The sequence below is a fragment of the Nipponia nippon genome, unplaced genomic scaffold (assembly GCF_047370975.1).
Source record: "Nipponia nippon isolate SJK-2023a ecotype South Korea unplaced genomic scaffold, ASM4737097v1 scaffold_9, whole genome shotgun sequence".
Taxonomy (NCBI): Eukaryota; Metazoa; Chordata; class Aves; order Pelecaniformes; family Threskiornithidae; genus Nipponia; species Nipponia nippon.
In genome coordinates this window covers 28,967,050-28,984,719 of record NW_028262413.1, presented here as the reverse complement: position 1 = coordinate 28,984,719, position 17,670 = coordinate 28,967,050, and the positions used below count along the sequence as shown (strand labels likewise).

The 17,670-nt window shown below is 42.5% G+C and overlaps 3 protein-coding genes across 14 annotated transcripts in view; 2 read left to right on the top strand and 1 right to left on the bottom strand.

The window, feature by feature from the left end:
• The window catches only part of UBE2Q2 (ubiquitin conjugating enzyme E2 Q2), a 52,734-nt gene extending 50,156 nt beyond the window's left edge, over nt 1-2,578 (top strand). For 4 of the 5 annotated variants that reach the window (XM_087745355.1, XM_087745354.1, XM_087745353.1 and 1 more), the window contains one exon: nt 1,550-2,578. In XM_087745355.1, the coding sequence (XP_087601481.1) occupies nt 1,550-1,705 (156 nt within the window). In that variant the 3' untranslated portion in view covers nt 1,706-2,578. The remainder of the gene's footprint in view (nt 1-1,549) is intronic. The other variant, XM_087745352.1, reaches the window with a different exon arrangement.
• Nucleotides 2,579-3,331: 753 nt separating this feature from the next.
• FBXO22 (F-box protein 22) lies at nt 3,332-8,959 on the top strand. Its single transcript, XM_087745356.1, has 7 exons — nt 3,332-3,529; nt 3,671-3,803; nt 3,985-4,072; nt 4,497-4,592; nt 5,631-5,795; nt 6,793-6,958; nt 7,971-8,959. Exons 1-7 carry the CDS (start codon nt 3,426-3,428, stop codon nt 8,398-8,400), a joined length of 1,182 nt encoding a protein of 393 aa, XP_087601482.1. The 5' UTR covers nt 3,332-3,425; the 3' UTR covers nt 8,401-8,959.
• A 143-nt stretch (nt 8,960-9,102) lies between these two features.
• NRG4 (neuregulin 4) overlaps nt 9,103-17,670 on the bottom strand; it is a 56,778-nt gene continuing 48,210 nt past the window's right edge. For 4 of the 8 annotated variants that reach the window (XM_087745359.1, XM_087745357.1, XM_087745361.1 and 1 more), the window contains one exon: nt 11,159-17,625. In XM_087745359.1, the coding sequence (XP_087601485.1) occupies nt 17,609-17,625 (17 nt within the window). In that variant the 3' untranslated portion in view covers nt 11,159-17,608. Of the gene's footprint in view, nt 10,367-11,158; nt 17,626-17,670 lie in introns of those variants that run through there. The other 4 variants (XR_015701668.1, XR_015701670.1, XR_015701669.1 and 1 more) reach the window with 2 other exon arrangements.

Below are 17,670 nucleotides of genomic sequence, written 5' to 3'. Positions count from 1 at the left end.
TCAGCCAGTTGATCTAGTAACTTTATTGTTACGGTAGCTTTTAAAGCGTGGTATTTGCTAGTAAAGTACCTGCTGGAAGTTTGCCTCGTTCCCTGAAAGGCTTTGTTTCAATGTGGCAAGGCCTCAGTAGTAGTAATCATGAAGGAAGAGATAAAGTGGAGAGAAAGACCAGAGACTAAAAAAATACAAAAAGTCCAAGTGAAGTGCGCTGGCTGGAAAACTGTGCAAGGGAGATGGGAGACACTTTTTTTACCCTATTTAAAGTCAGTTAACGGTCTCTCAGCTTGAATAAAACAAGTATTCAGGTGCTTCAGGTATAATTGCATGCACTGTGCCAGGATGAGAAGGCAACAAATGACCTGAGGCTTTAAAAGGTTTCAGTGGCTCACATGTTATGTAAAAGTAGTCAGCAGAATTTTGGTACCCTGGTCTCACGATGAGGGAGTTAGTCCCAGTTAGCACTTCTGTGATGTCCTTTGGTCCGTGTTGGACACGGTCTCCTCTGGGAATTCATGCTGCTGTGAACATGAGAGGGTATTTCAGTGTGACTGTAGTGAGCACCTCAGTTTCCCTACCTCTAACATTGAACATAATGCCTTCTCTACTCTTGGGAGGAAGGTCAAAGGTTACAACTTTAAAATGCTTTCCAATTTTATGATATTTTGATCTTGCCATTAACTGAGTCTTTTGCTTTTTTAGTTTGCTACAAAAGCCAGCATGGCTGTCTGTTTACTTCTAGCTATATGCTAGCCTTGGCTACAGTGATTACTGCTGCGTCAGGAGCTGTACACAAAGCATTCACAGCATTTATTGCTGCTGCGAAAGGTGTCTTTAACTGATAGCTGCTACCTGTTCTCTGGGACAATGTAAATAGGCCCTGTACTCACTATACAAAAATTTAGAGGATTTTTTTTACGATAGTGACTGGGAGAATTCAGATTGGAGATCTGGAGATGGCTAGGAAAAAAAACAACTATGCACACTTAATCAGGTATGATTCAACTGCTAAACATGCCAAATCCTTTGAGGAGGCAAGTTATTCAACTGACATTTCTGAGCCCATTCCTACAGCAAGATTTGCAGAAGTAGGATAAACCGTTCAACTGCTGGTGCGTGCCGAACTCTTCAGTATGCAAGATGGGATTTATATCCAAGTATCCCAGTGTAGTCATGTTTGTATGTCAGTGCTTTAAGTGGCTTGAAGACTTGAGGGGTTTTACATATATTCCATTTGGTTTTGTTACAGCAATGTAACAGCTTCCTCTGTTGATGTCCAGGTTGTCCAACTCAGGACAGCTGCTGCCACAAAAAGCCCCAGACTTGGAAGTATTTAATTTTCAGTCCCAAATACTGGGTCTGACCTGGAACGTGCCACATGCTTTATCTCCCACTGCAGACCACTGGTGTTTAGGGCACCAGGTCTCACTGAGCTGGCCTGCTTTAAGAGGAGCCAGGTTAGGCTTCCATCTCCCACGGATTCAGCGTAAGATGGTAAGATCGTCTTGACGTGGCAGTGTCGGTACCTAACGCGTTTCTCTGTTCTCCATAGGCTGGTACACTCCTCCGAAAGAAGATGGCTAACATCGAGGACTGTTTTATCCCTGGACCAATGTCAACAAAACAAGCTCTTTTTTATGTTTTCCAACACACAGACTCAAGCTACGAGAGCCCCTATAACAGCCGTACTGAAGACTTTAGCTATTAGATAAGTTAGTGGATAATCTGTCAACTGACACGCAAAGTATAAGTTACAGCCTTACCATTCCGCTCTTCTTAGGTATCTGGACTGAGCAGTTTGGGCCTTGACCGTATTTGTTCTTATGGATTAAGCATTTGGGCCACGCCCTCCCTTCTCCCTGTTTTTTATTTGGAAGCGTAAGCTCCTTACAGCAGGCTACCGAGTTACTAAAGATCATTCAATAGGAGTGAGTTGTTCACACACTTTTGTGTATTTCTTACCTTTTGCAAAATGCAGACTGCAGAGACTTGCGTTGTATCGTTTCATTTAAAGCCAAGAAGTTTAATACCTTGTTTAATACTGTTTTAGGAAATGTCAGGTCTTGCAAATCACAGTAGTTTTTCTGGTCTAAAATGACAGCATTTGTAGTATTTCCAAATTAATGATATAGGACAAACACATGTATGTTAAGTCATTAAACATTTTTCATGGCTGTATGAGAATACGAACTGTTTCTTGGAAAAGATGCTCTTTGTTTAGATTATGTTAATTTTTTGGTTTGGTTTTTTTTTGTTTTCCTTTTTTTTTTTTTTTTTTTTTAAAGCAGAGCAAGGCTGTGCCAATAAAACCTTGTAACTAGTCACTTCCACTGGGGTGTCAGAACTTGCTGGGCTGTTACTTGTTGGCTCAACCTCCTTAACAAGAAGAGCCGCAGTATGAAGCTTGAAGCTATTTAAAGTACTAAAAGCCTTTTTAGGCGTTCCATTTTATTAACGGGTTGTTGCAATCATTTGTAAACTAATGAACTTATAAAGTGATTGGCACAAATCGAGATGAAAGTCCTTGAATGAAAAATTTTTTTATAAAAGCTACAATAAAGTACAAAAACTCGCCATCTGATTCAGAGGTTTAAGAAATGTTGCCATGTCATGACGGTGGTTTTGTTATTGAGAGACTAATGGGAACTGTTCGTTCTTTATTAGGAAACGAATCTGGGTCTGTGTAATTACGCCATATTTCATTGCCTTACCTAAATCGATTCTATTTTGGTTGTAGTACTCGTCACTAGGCCTTTGCACCCCTCTGGGGCTGAGCTAAGGGTGTGTTCCATGGATTAAGCACTTTTTAGAAGCGCAGAAGCATGTTTTCGTTACGGTTTTTTAGTTGACTCTCAACTGTGTGCTCTTTTCTCTACCAGGCGCCCACGGGTCCTTGTGCGTTTGCTTCTAGATCCAGTTTTTAGCTCGAAAGAGACGATGGGAGAGGTTTGGCACTACTTCCAGTAGCGTATTGTTTCCAGTGTGCGGTGGGTGACTTCCCAGCCTTTCTGCTTGCGTGGTCGTACCGGTATTTGTATAACCCCCGGCAGCCGGAGCGCGGCGCGGGCGCCCCCCGCCCCTTCGGCGCATGCTTTGGTTCGGGTTCCATTTCTCATTGCAGAGTTACTTGGCAATGTACAGTAATTTGTAAACTTGCATCAAGTTTATGAATAAAAACCATTTTAAGAAGCGCGCTGTCTCCGTGCTGGGGCCCGGGCCGCGGGCGGGGGGAGGGGAGTGCGGGGGAGGTGGTGGCAGGGCGGGTCCTCCCCGCCGCCAGGCGACGCAAGTGCGGCTGCCCTCGCTGTCCGCGCCCCCCCCTCCCCCCCGTGACCGGAACTCCGCCCCGGCAGCGTCGGCGCGCGGGTGACGCAGCGCGCCGTCGCCGCGGCAGGGGGCGGCTCGGCGGTGGCGGCGGTGCCGCTGCCATGGAGGCCGCCGCCAAAGGCGCCTTCGTCCTCGGCAACCTGGCCGAGGTGGTGGAGCGCGTCCTCGGCTTCCTGCCCACCAAGGCGCTGCTGCGCGCCGCCTGGTAAGGGGCGGGGCGGGGCGGCGGGGGCGGGCGCCGCCGTGGCGGCTGGCGGCGGTCCCGAGGCGGCGGCGGGGCCGGGGCGCGGGGCGCTGCGCTGCCGGGGCGGCCCCGCCGACGCGCTGTGGCCGCGGTGTGTTGCAGCGTGTGCCGGCTGTGGAGGGAGTGCGCCCGGCGGATCCTGCGGGCGCGGCAGCGCGTCGCCTGGGTGTCGGCGCTGGAGCCGGGCCCCGCCGAGAGCCACGCGCTGGTGCGCGCGCTGGCCCGCGAGCTGGAGGTGGGTGCGCGCGGGGGCCTGGCGCCCCGGCGGCCTCGGCCCGAGGGGAGCCCCTGGCGGGGGGGGGGGGGGGGGGGGCGGGGGCGGGTTTCCTCGGGGGCTCCTCCCGCCCCGCTGCGGGCCGGGCCCGGCGGCAGCCGCTCGGTAGCACCGTCCTGCTGCTTCTCCCGCCTTTTTGCAGAAGGTGCACGTGCTGCCGCAGACCGTGCTGTACATAGCAGACGCGGAGACCTTCAGCGGGCACGAGGACTGCCACGAGCAGAAGAAAGGTAAAGCTGGGGCTGACTCGCTCCCGCTTCGAGAAGCGCGCGGGACGGGCTCGCAGCGCGCGGAGGAGTCGGCTGAAGGGGAGCTCCCTGGATTTGGGTTTCAAGGGAGAGAAAATCTTTTGCAAAAAAAGCGAGGGCACAGTTTTACATTTGGGGTATAAAACGGCTCGTAGGTGTAAGTCATTTTACCCAGCCGAGTTCCTTCCCGTCCTCTGGAGGGTATCGATTCCGGGTATCGATTCCGTTTGCCTGCCGGTTGTCCTGGGCTCTTACCGATGAGTACAGATCTGCCACGCCGTTAACGGGGCAGCCACCGATGGGCAGCATTGGCTAAACAGAACGGGACTGCAAGGGTTGTTCCCGTACTGCTCAGAACAACTCATTTTTACTTCTCTCTACTTTTTTTTTTTTCTTTTTTTAACAGCCAGGAAAAGAAACAGTAAAGAAACAGCAATTGCCCTCGAAAAATTGTTGCCAAAGCGATGTCAGGTTCTTGGACTGGTCACCCCAGGGATTGTAGGTAGGAGAAAACGGTGTGATTTTGTGAGAGATCAGCTTCAAGGTGCCCGGTGTATCGCACGTCTCTTCCGGTCCCTGTTTATCACAGTTTCGTACGTTTTTGAAAGCGTAGTCCTGCAGACTGACGGGAGAGTTCTCACAGCAATTACCGTGTTCTCCCACCTTGTTCGGCGCTAGCTTAAATTTTAAGGAGTTCACAGTGTCGCTGCTAAGTCACGTAGAGCTTAAATTCTTATTTCATGTGATGCAGTTATAGTTAGAAGGGTTGACTTCATCGAGGAGGCAGCTTATTGCAGTTTTTCATGGCACCTGAATGTAATTATTGGAAGTTTGTTGGATTCATCTATATTTTTCAGAGTCACATTGTGACTAATGGCAGGGGACATCCTCGGTACGTGCCTGTTTGTTATGGTCTAGCAGGAGGCATACGCGATAACTATGGAAGATTCACAGCCTCCCTTGGCAGTCTTTTTCTAGCGCTTTACTTTTTTATCATTAGAAACTTTCTTCCTAGTTTCTCACCTTAAATTCTCTTCCCACAGCATAAGTAGGGTATTGGATTGTTGTCACTAGCGTAATTCGATAATACACTCCCAATATTTGTGTCAGTTTGCTTTATATCGTCATCACATGCTTGTATAACACCTTTCCCCGTTTCACTTGTGGTCCTTAAAAATCTGAGCATGTTTGCATACCCGCAGAAGCTGGCAGGAAGGCTTGAGACAGCTGTATTGTACAGTGCTTGTTTTCCAACTGTATATATTTGGTGTGGCTGGGGGGAAACGTCCAAATATATCCCTGTGTCCTTGTCCAACAGGACTGCAGCGTGATCTGTAGCCAGCAGGACTCCTACATGCTTCATCTTACCAAAACATCAACAAAAAAATCACACCAGTTGTCAACTAGATACGTTGTTATGGAAATGAACTATTACATTTCACATCATCTAAGCTGTTCTGCCTCTTTTAATCTGCGTTACCATGTAGACAAAAGCATTAGAATCACTGAATACAAGATGTCTGGTTTGGTATCTTTGTAGTTACCCCTATGGGTTCAAGCAGCAATCAACCTCAAGAAATCGAAGAGGGCGAAGCTGGGTTTGCTCTGTTGTTTCCCAAAATCGATGGGGTGAAAATTCATACCTTCCATTTTTCGAAAGACTTGAAGAACAGGGTCTTTGATGAAAGTAAATTTGCTGAAGCAGGTATGTCCTTGTTCTCCCTTTTATTTGGGCTTTTGTGAAGTGTTGTGTTGCTCTTTTAGGCGCCAGTGTGGAAGCAACGGCTTCTGCGCTAACTCCATTTACAGAGCGCGCTGGGACTCTCTAGGGCTGCAGCTGGTAATGATTCATCTCTGTTCTTCCCATTCTCTGGAGTACTAAGATTAAGTTATCCTGACTATTGATCTCAGATTACTTCAGTTAGGTTCCAAGTGGAGCTGTTCAGAGGGAGCCGTTGGGTATTGAGCAACCTCTAATTGGTTTAAAATAACGATGAATGAGTTTGTGCCATTGGGAATGATTCCCATCACTACCGTTTAGAAACGAGCGGGGAGGAGCTGCTTCCCTTCTTCTCCAAAGTAACTTTGCATTTAGATCCCAAGTCAGGTGTTGCAGCAAGGAAAGGTAGAACAGAAGACAGCGTATTTCAATAAAGAGAGCTTATGTTCCTCACGTTGCGTCCTCAGCAGGGTAGATCGTTTATGGAGAGTAACATAATGAGGGTTTCTTGAGTCTTTTAGGAACCTGGGAGTTTCTGCCTCGGGATAAGCAACTGGCTGATGTATGTAATGTATTTAATTTTCAGGTAAAGCTATTTACTGTGTTGTGGTTCTTGTTGAATAACCTATACGCTCAGTTCTTACCTGTAAAAGGACGATTAAAGCTGCCAAGTAAAACTGAAGACCTGTGCCTTCAGAGGCTGTGGTAAAACTCAAATGCTCTGTTAAAGAAGTTAAAAGCTGGAGGAAGCAGATGCAGTCGTCTTTTCCCTGCTAGGTTCTTTTCAGAAATTCTGACTTCCGTGGGGAATGCAGCCCAGCTCCTCAACGCCTGGGCAACTTGTGTCTTGTTTTCCCAATTGCAGCAATGGAAAGCCATGACTACAGGTGTGATGCATTATTTGGGGAGAGACTAGGATGGCTGGACTTCAGGGGTCAGGATCTAAAAATAAGAGGATTGGTGTTTGTGTTCTTCTTTGTAGGTCTGAAGAATAACCCAGATCTCCGGGTGGTTCTTCTGTTTGGCTACAACTCCTGGAAGTCTGGAGCAACTCGATTTCTTCATCAAATAGTCAATCCTTTGAATGAGAAAAGTATCATCCTGGCTGGGGGACAAGTGGAGAGCTTTACATCACTGACCTCGGAGAAGTAGGTATCTTTTTCAAGGTAAATTGTAAAGAAGACTTAAAACGGCAGAAACGCTGTAGAAGCCATAGCCTCTTAGTTATGTCACATTAGAAGTGCCCGTTAACAGTTAGTAAAGTGATAATTTTTTTTAAGAGAATAAAGTCCAACTGCTACCCTGTGATCTAGCCAGAAAAGCTGGCAGCTTTGTATGACTGTGTTACAAATTAGATTCTGGAAACCCAGCTAGGAGAAACCCACTGCGAAGGAGATTTCCAGCTTCAGATACCCTGTGTGTGTTTCTTGTAGTCTGTGTTTTCTGTCTGGCTTGCAGATAAATTATCACTCGTTGTGACAGAGACCATTTCTGTGAACATTTTGTTTCTTTATCAGCCTCGTTTTAGTTCAGCAGTAGCTGAACACGCAAACAGGACTGTGCCCAGGAGCACCCCTAATACGCTGCTGCTGCTGCTGAAGGACGTGGCACTTGCAGGACCGTGGCACTTGCAGGACGGGGCTAGATCTCCTCTAGGTTAAACCCCTTCCCGCCGCCCGGGTCCCTGCAGGGCAGGTTCCGGCTCCAGTTGCTCCAGCTGCTCTGCTGCGCAGGGAGAGCCCTTGGTGCTGTCTGACTCGCAGGTGCTGGTGCATCCTCACTGGAGCCGGGATGTGCAGTGCAGACGTTGCTGCGGGCTCCTCTCATGCCAGCGTAGGTCTGGGCTCCATAGTAATACCAACATTGTTCTTGCATCTGATGCATGCCAGCTGCACCATCACTCCAGATAAGAAAGCTGGCCATGTATTAAAGTATTGCTAATAGAGCATAAGTAGGTAAGTACTAAAACCAATGTGTCCTGGCCGACCAAAAAAGGTTCCTAAAATTTTAAGGCTTTGCTTTGTTTTTTAACTATGGATGGCTCTCAGAATTAGTAGGATGTTGGTCTGCTTTGAAATCTGTTTCTGCCACAGCAGAAGTTTATTCGGATTGGAAGTGGTCTCTGGATTGTTCGCTCACTCGGTGCCTGTTGCCTTTCAGTAACAACGCCCAGCCGGGCGACGCCTGCGGTGTGGTGGGGCTGGCTTTCAGCGGTCCCCAGATCCAGAGTGCCACTGTTTTGTTAGACCAGGATGTAGCTGATGAGAGGACAGCAGAAGCCGCCATGCAGCGTCTCAAAGCAGCAAACATCCCTGAGCGTAACACCATTGGCTTCATGTTTGCATGTGTTGGCAGAGGATATCGGCATTATAAAACCAAAAGGAACATGGAAGCAGATGCCTTTAGGAAGTTTTTTCCAAACGTTCCCCTCTTTGGCTTTTTTGGACATGGGGAAATAGGATGTGATCGAATAGTTACTGGGAATTTCGTATTAAGAGAATGTAATGACATAAAGGATGACCTGCTTCATGGTTACACTACCGTTATGACTCTTATTCATCTCGGTTCGACTAAAGCAAACCAAGTGTAAATACGTTTTTAATGCTTCAGTGAGCTGTTTGTTTCATTCCAGAAAGCTGAGAAGTCTGGAAGAGTGGACATCTTGCAATCAAAGCCTCTTCCAAAACATAAACATCATTTTGGTAATATTATCGAATCTTGTAGTTGGAATAGAATTTAATGTAATAGCTATGAGAAAGCTTTGCATTTTGTGTAATCCCCTCTACACCTCAGAATTGCAGGTAAATGGGTATTTGATGGAATTCTGCAATTGAAGAAAGCCTCTTTCTTCCAAAATGAGAATGGTTTGCACAAATGGCAGTTGGAGTCCAAATATAGATGTGTAGAAAGAAACAGTACTTTGATGTGCTCTATTTATGTATGTAAAACAGTCTAGAAAAAACTACTGATGCCTACTGAAATACTGATGCATAAAATCCACCATTTCCTGGATTTTATTTCGAGATGCGCAGCCTGCCCAGACTTGAGTCCTATTTACAGGACTGAATGGTTTTACTAGATAAAATGAATGAAAATCTTTAGAGAATAATAAAGTGCTCATTAAATAAAGATGAAAATACGTAAAAGTACCTTGCCTTCTATTCTTAGAGAAAACGCTCTGTTTTAAAGCGGTGTTGTCCTGTTATCAGCTCAACTTGTCTCACCATCTTGAACTGAATTTCTGTTGTCTTAAATGTCTGGTTTAGAATAATATCTGATACTTCGTGTGTACCAGCAATTCCAGTCTTTGTGCGTTTAAGTGTACACAATCAAAATGCACTGGTCGGTTGCCTTTTCTTCTAGATTCTCTTGTAGCGTGATGTTCTCCATTATAAACTTTTTAATCCAGAGTCCTAAAAATTAAGACTACCTGGTATCTTTTAAGTTCCTTTAAAAAGTTTTTTGCTTTTTAATTTGAAATTGTGGGGCACGCAAGATCTGGCTATGCTCTGTCTGTACAGAGCCTTTGAACCGGACTTGTGCTTTTGCGTGTTTTTTCCCATGCTTTTACATCAGTCGCCTGTTTTGATTGCTGCAGCTGGAATGCGGTATTGCAAAGTTCAAGGAAGTAAATTCGTCATAGTTTCAGTATAGCTAATAGTATATTTGCTCTCCTTTAAATTCTTTCCTCCCTTTTGTTTTCACTTAGTAATAGAATGACAAGGAAGTAAGATTAATTTTGCACCATTTCACCACACTTCTAAATGCCAAATCAGGCAGCTGGCCCATTTTCAGTGTAGTATAAAGAAAATACTTAGCTTTATGTTGTACAACAAAATAACAATATTTTGCTTTAAATGTACTGACCAAGACTATGGTTGGCAACTTTTTGCCCATTTCTAGTTAAAACTTTTCCTGAGCTTGGCCTAACAAGCTAAGGTACAGGCATGTCTGTCCTGAGCGTGAACCGCTGGCTTCAGCGGGGGCTGAGCACGGACAGTACTTTGCTATGGCTGTGCTGATGATGGGTTTTTTTGATGAGAAGACAGAGGATGAGGTGTGAACTCCCAGCAGCCTTCTAGGGATAGGAGATTAGTAAGTGTAGGTGTGACTTGGAAAACGTTTAGTTACTGCATTTAGAGGGAAAGGTAATTGGAAATGGAGTACGCTTGAATTTTCAGAGAAGCCTCTCGGTGAGAGGTGGATACATGTTTTCTCGGCATAACCGGAATGTCATGTTTTGCCCTCTGTCTGCATAAGCTACGTGTTTAACAGGAGGCAAAGGAGATGTTTCATTTCTGTAAGAGACAGGATTCCTGTCGCTGTTGGCGTGAGTTAGGGCTAGTCAGCATCGCTGCTAGCATAAGCCCAGGAACTTTAACTCTTTGCTGTAGTAGATGACGTATGATCAACCACCTGTCCTGAACCACGGCGCAAACACGTCCCAAAGTGTCCGAAGCAGCAGATGGTGAGCTCCAGCGATGGCGCAGCAAAACGGGAAATGAGAGTGTGGTTTGAGGGGGCCGATCATCAGCGAGGTCCTGTAGCTGCGGACACTGAAAAGGTAAACATGGTACAGAAGGGTTGCTGGGGCGGGAACCCTGCACCAGAGCCTGGGATCATGTCTCCAGCCTCGAGGAGTGGGGATGAGCCCCGGCGACCCCAGAACCATGCACTGCATGGCTGGAACCCCTACGCTGTCTCTCCCAGCGCACGTCCTGTCTTCCAAGCGACAGGGAAGTGGTGTCATTGATAAAATTGCAACATCTGCGATTAAAGCGTTTTGCTATCTGAATTCACTTTGCCTCCACACTCTCATTTGCTCGTCAACCGTGACAGCTCCTGAGTGAAACCAAAATATATTTGCTTAAAAGGTGCACGTACCAAAATGCAGTGCAATAATTTGTACCTCTGTCACTCAAAAGATAACCATGAGGCTTTAAAGTGGACAAAGTTAGTTAAATGAATATTCAGCAGTTGAGGGAAATGTGAATAGCAGGACTGCTCTAAAGAGAATTGTCTGCAGTTACAGTGCTGATGGTAGTATGTTTCCAGCAAGAGAATATAGTCCCTAAGTGACCACAACTGGATTTTGGTTTTGTTAAGAAAAAAAGAAAACCTGCAAAGTCACAAGACCTGCAGGGAGGAGCGACGGTTCTGCTGACAAAAGGTAAAAGACATTCTTTTTCCCCATGTTTTGAATATGAATAATGTTTCGTTGCACTTTTTTTTCCTTAATGCATCTTTCAATTAAGTGAACTGTAGGTTTCTAAAGTACAAAAGATAATAGGCAAGCGGTGTGATGTATGACCTTGTACTTGCACAACCAAAACAGCAATTACCAAACATAAAAACTATTACCATAATTTTTATTTTAAAATTACTAATCAAAAAATCCCCTCATTATAGCAGGTTTCTGTAACATGCAGTTGTAAGAAAGCAAGAATAATTTGATAAAAAGGAGCCAAATTATGCTAAATTGTCACAACTGTACTGCCAGAAAGCAATTTCAGTTAAAAACTGCAGAAAACTGCGAAGATTGTGAACTTGGGTTTTGTTACTCTGTGTCAGATTTGTTTTGGCCCAAGTTAATATTGGAACGAGCCCTATTTTAACAGATGAATGAGCTGGACTGAGTCATGCCCTCTTGGCAGGGAACAGTAAACCAAGATACATAAATGATGCAGCCAAACTTGGCTGTTCAGGGTGCAGCAGAGAAGGCTGATAAGAACATTAAACCTCAGACTAAATTCTGAAAAAACAAGTGGTTACATATGATTCTTAATTCTTTTTTAGTTAAAAGTCTACCTCAAAACTCACTCAGTTTCATTGCCCCCTCTTTGTTTTTGTCTTTCTAAAAATGGAGAACTACTTTCTACTAGAAGTAACTCTGTAGTGGTGTGCGTTAGCTTTCATGCAAGACACTAACTTTGGTATTGACCGAAGTTTTCTGAAGCCCTGGTGCCTGGCCAAATGAGAGAACAAGTTAAAAAACATTTGCCATTCAGATGCCTGCTTCTATTATACTCAGTGGAATGATACGGGAAAATAAAAGTTTGAGGTCTGGAAGTTTGCATAGTTAGAACTTACAAAGATAGTAAACATGTAAATTTAAACGGTCTTTTATATTCTAATCTCTGAGCACTCTGCAGACATTAAGAAAATAATTATTTCCCTGCTGTCTGATTATTTTTCATGATTATATTGTGGGAAAGATTTTTTTTTTTTACTGTACAAGTCTGTGGTGGATCTCTCAAATACATTCCATCTTAATGCAGCGGTTGTATTTTGTGCACACAAAAGCAGGTAAGATAAACATTAGACTCTATCAAATTTCTTACTTGAAATTTTTGCTGTTGCTAAGCCCATTTCTCAGGCAGGCCCAGGCTCCAGAAGAGGCTGTTGTTTCGGAGGGGCTCCGGATTAGCCTTGAGAGCTGTCTGTCTAGCAATGTGTCTCCTGAACTACAGGCTCAAAGATACGCAGCGAGGTAAACTGAGCTCACTGGTGGTGGTGGTGGTGGTGTGCCTTGGTCCTGTACCACAGTTTCAGGTCGAACTAATACGAGTTCAAACATTGCAGGACCCTTGCGCTGACTACTTTATGCCTATCAGCACTTCCTAACAATGTAGGGTATTTTTCTAAACAGACAACATATAGCTACAGTGAAAAACTGGAAACTTTTTTTCAAAGGAAAGGCATAAGGTAGGTTTGGATTATTTGGAAATTTTATTACCTGGGTACTTATTTTAGAATTATTAGCAGAGAAATAGCTAACTGGAATTTTTTTCCAAGTGCTTTGATAATTTAGGAGCAAAAATTTTATTCCCAAATCAATGGGATTTGTGCTTCTAAATGCTTTAAAAAAACAATTTATAAATTGCCATCATTACATTTCACAGCTAGAACCTCACTGAGATTAGCAGGTAGCACAAAGTTCTCAAATGTTTCAGAGTGATTCATATCACTGAATCAGTGGCAGTCAAGTCACCTTTTCAAGATACATTTTCACAGCTGTAAGACGTAGAAACAGCTTTCTTAAAATAAGCTTGTCTTAGCTGAGTTGTCAGTATGGCAACAGTGAGAGCAAACACTAATCCCCTCAAAACAGGAACTCTCCTACAATCTCCAGAACTGGTGAAAATGACTGAATAGTTTGAAACAGCATCAAATTCTGCAACGGAGAACACACAACATAAATTCAAATTACAGAGCCCTGTTAAAAAATGCCACCAGTGGATGCTCGGCTGCCTTTTTACAGCCCATCATTTGCCTATACAAAAGTTGTAGTCAAAATATCATTATTTACATTGAGAGGTTAAGTTGAAAACAGTCTCTCTTAATGTACACTGAAAAAGAAATGTTCAAATGTTACACAAACTGACATAGAAGTGCATTTAGAAGTGTTAGAAATTGGTTGTAGTTTTAATTTGGGGGATGAAAACAGCGATATCTTCTTGTTATTTCAGGTTTTGTTTACACGCCCTTAGCTAGCTATGGACATAATTCCCTGTGAAAGGTTTTGTGCAGTATCAGTGCCAAACATGGAACTGAGTGCCAACCTGCCTATCGGTATTTCACAAAATTTGTATTTGGTACTTTGCTGTCAAGAAATTGCTCTCTCACATTACATACAGATTATGCTGAACAGGTTACAATCACAAGAAAAGCAAGAACAGACTTTGGATAAGCACAAGCAGGTAATGTTACATACAATAATGAAAAAGTTTTGGGGCTTTTTTTTTTTCAACATCTTGAGGCATGCACATGTTTGGGTTTTTTTGGTTGCTCATTTTCCCCTGAAGTACAGGAAATACTGCAGTACTTCCTTGAAAGAAGCACATTTTTCACTAATCTTAATGATAAAAAGCAAATAATTTATGTCTGGATTCTTTTGATTATTCTGTATAATCTGAGATATAGGAATATTCCATCTCTTCATTTAAGTATATGGATGTTAACAAAAGGCATTATATCTGAGAGAGGTACAGTGAACATGTGCATCCTGGTAATCTAAATAATGTTGCCAGAGTATCACAAGACAATTTAGTTCTAGTTTTTTTCCGAAACTTATACAGAGAAGTCTTCACTAATATCCCTGGCTTTGAATATGGTCATAGTACAAGTGAAAACTCTTAATCCAAACTAATCCACAGACTTTTTCAGTTTTTACTGGAAATAGCTTGATGTCCTTTAAATCTGAAAGGATGCTAAATACCAAAGGAACATAATTCAGGGGTTTGTTTTGTTTTTTAATGTAGAAGAGTTGGGCGTCCCATGTTAAATCCATCACCACCTTTGGCTAAAGCTCTCCCTCTCCCTGGGCAGTCCCTTCTAGGTACATATCTCCCGACACAGAATTTGCTGAACACTTAACAGTAATTTTTAGCCTTTTAGGTAAGCTCACTGCTTTCCCTTTCTGCCTGGACTCTGGTCAGTTCGGTAGCTCCTAGTCAGAACACTCACAACAGAAAGCAATGGTACAGACACCATTTCTAGGGCCAGGAGGAAAATAATTTTTTTAGTGCAGTAAATCGTGAAGGGGTGGCACAACATTGAAGGTACCTTTAAAATGGGAAGTGCTACCAAATGGACTTCCCATTGGTCGTCTTCCTTCTTAATATTTAACAATATAAATCAAAAGACTATGCAGCACAGAGAAATCCTCTTGTTTTCTTTGAACAGCCATTTCTCCTTCTCCTTTCATTGTACTTTGCCCTAGTGTTTGTTTGAGCTACTAATGAAAAAAAATTATATACTGAGTAACACATAAGCAACCTCTTATTTAGGTCTATAAAGAGATTTCGTGCTAATGGCTGGCATTTCATTCTGCAAGTGATCAAAAGGTTTTTGCAACACATTATGAAGAGACCTTTACTACAAGATTCTGGAATGAACACGTGATCCTCAGGTATAAAACAATTTTTGCCATAACACTATAATAAACTGTTGTGTAATCATATTAGTGGAGGTTCCTAGGAAATTAGTCTTTTCCCCTTTTCTTCCCTCCATAACCTTTCAACTAGTGGAGGGGTAATTTTAAAGACATGAGATCTTATGTTTCATGAAAACAGGAGTCAAGCAGAGAAGAGAGACCGTATTACTCGTCCCTGCATATACACATAACACTTTTTTAGACCCCAGTGACTCCAACCACAAGATGTGAGCCATTGGAACCGTGTTTCCTTAGCTTTATTGCTCACAGGACTACTTGCTTAATGTTGTAAGCAAGCATTGCTAGAGCGTGTTGTGCTATTTTATTAAATTATATGTAATGTTGGCTACCCTGTACTTTCTGTGGCATTTGACCACCTTAAAACAAATTTGTAGCCTGATCTCATTTTGACCTGAACGTCAAATTCACAAAGCTTGTGAATTGAAATAATTGATTTTAGAAGCTGAAATGTTCTCAAATGCAATGGGTTTGAAGCAGTCTGAATGGCTAATAGGATTTCATTCAAAGGTAACATTGTTTCATAAATCAACTTGTTTGCATTTAAACATGGTTTTGGTTTATTCATCCTCACTTTTTGTACAAATTGTCTCCTGAATAATGCAAACAAGATTGGTAACAGTGAATAACTATTCCATGTCTGCCTAGAAAGCTGAGAGGGTTCTAAGAGTTTATAGAGTACAACTTCAGTCCATTTATTTCTTACACCTTCTATTAATATTTCCTTCCTGAATTTCCACTTAAGATGACCACAAGCCTTTTCCTTCTTCAATGAAAATAGTACACCAAACTTTAGCATTATTAAGTCTGAATGTCTCATGATCAGTAACATATGGAAGTTACCTAACAGCAGTCGTCTCCGACTAATTTTCACTGAGACTATGCAAAGTACTTTAGGTAATACTGATTCTAATGTAGCTGCCGGTACTGCTACAAATCTCTTGAACTCTGTATTTAACAGTGGCATGTCCCTGTGTGATGAAAAATCATCTTTATCTTTCCTAGCCTTTAAAACAATATTATCAGCTTCCTTCAGAGTATCTGCTAGAGGTTTGAAGTCCAGAAAATAACATATAAGATCAGTTAATTTGGGGAGAAAGTGATCTTTTAGTGCTTTATATAAGTTGATCAGGAGCTTCTCTGGACTTCTCTGGACTTCTCTACTTGATTTGGTGCCCTCAGATTCTCCCTTCAGACACTGAGCTTTAACTTGGACTCTTCTGACATGAGTCCTCAGAAGGTAATGTATTTTTCTGTTTTGTTTTCTAGTACCTATTAAAATATGGTTTTCTCTTTGACTTCTTACCTTATACACTGTAACAGCATGTCTTTTCTTCTCTGTCTTGCCGTACTTTTGTCTACATTGATATAAAATACACACTATTTTTTCTGACACTAGAGCATGTAGTAGACACCCTAGGAACAGAAGCTTATTCAACATTTTCTTTGCACTTATATTTTTATATACCTCGAGTTTTTTTATTTCAGAGATAAGAAATCTGCGTTCTGCATTTTCTTCCCTTTCAGTTCCTGAAGTTTTCTCAATTAACTTTCTCTTCGATACAACCTTATAAATCCCATACCATGAGCTGCTAGGTAATGTGCCATTATGGAAACATATCTGATTTTTGCTGGTTTCAACCTCCAATGTTAGAAATGAGCTGAAAAGAAAATTGTTCAGTTGACATTTTCTATGCCTCTGACTAACCAGACAGTCTCTTTGTGTTGTCAAGGCAGAAAGAGAGATAGACCATGTCATTTGGCCTGCCTTTGTCTGAGTAAGAGAATCCTGTGAGGAACCAGGTAGTGATATATAATATACTGTCGGTGTGATCAACAAATGGTTATGTGAATAAAACAAATAAATCTTTAGGGAGGGCAGAACTTGTTCAGCCAAGACACCTGGCTGGATAATGTTTTGTGTCAGGAATGGACCTGATGAATAAAATTCCTGACTTCTAGTATCTGAAATATCAACTGGAAAATTTAAGGTAAGATTTAAATCTCCCTCAGTAGTGAGATTTTCAGAAGCCGGCAAGACAAAAATAAAACCATCAAGGAAGGTGTCTTGCTTAATATTAGGGACGTATACCAAACAAAGGGTAAATACTCTGCCTAGCAAACTTCTTTTAACCATTACCAATCTTTTTTCTTAATATTTTCTTTTAATTTGAATTAAAATCTTGTGCCAGGAAGCTGGCCAATACACTAGCACTGGTACCTCATCCTCATGTTGTCTTACTATTAAACCAAAAAAATCTGTATTAGCTGGAGAAAGGCACTTTTTTTTCCCTACATCTGGTAAGTGTATCTGAAACAAGCCAAATTCCGGACATGTATCACAGGTATAAATTTTGAATCTATTGAATCAAGACAGTCCTCAACTCCTTTGGGGCAATCCTGTGAAAAAGGACAATCCTATCAAAAATTCATAGTATTACCTCATGCTAAAACCCTTATGATTATCTCATATTCTCTGTGCGGTGGAAAAAAAGATTATTTCATGTTTCCCATGCAGTAAAAACCAAAATTATCTCATGCTTCTACCTGTGCATTATTGAAAACAGTAACTTGTCATGAAAAATCTCACAAAATTCAAAGATAAATTATAGTGATTATAGTGATTTCTGTATAATTTGATACACCTTTAAAAATACATAGAAACTCTAATAAGTGCAACTGTTTCTCTTTATGTCTTAGTTGCAGTCTTCTCCAACACATAAGTAAGCCTCCTATTTCAGTCTACTTTCTTCTCTCATCTTGCTTACCGCATCATCCTCTACAACTCTGTATTCTTAGGGTTGCTCTGCCTGTTGTGTTCCCACCATTCTTCCACTCTAAGGCTTTACTCTGTTATTATTTCTGAAAAATAAACAAAACACATGTTTTTAATTAAAGAAAACTTCC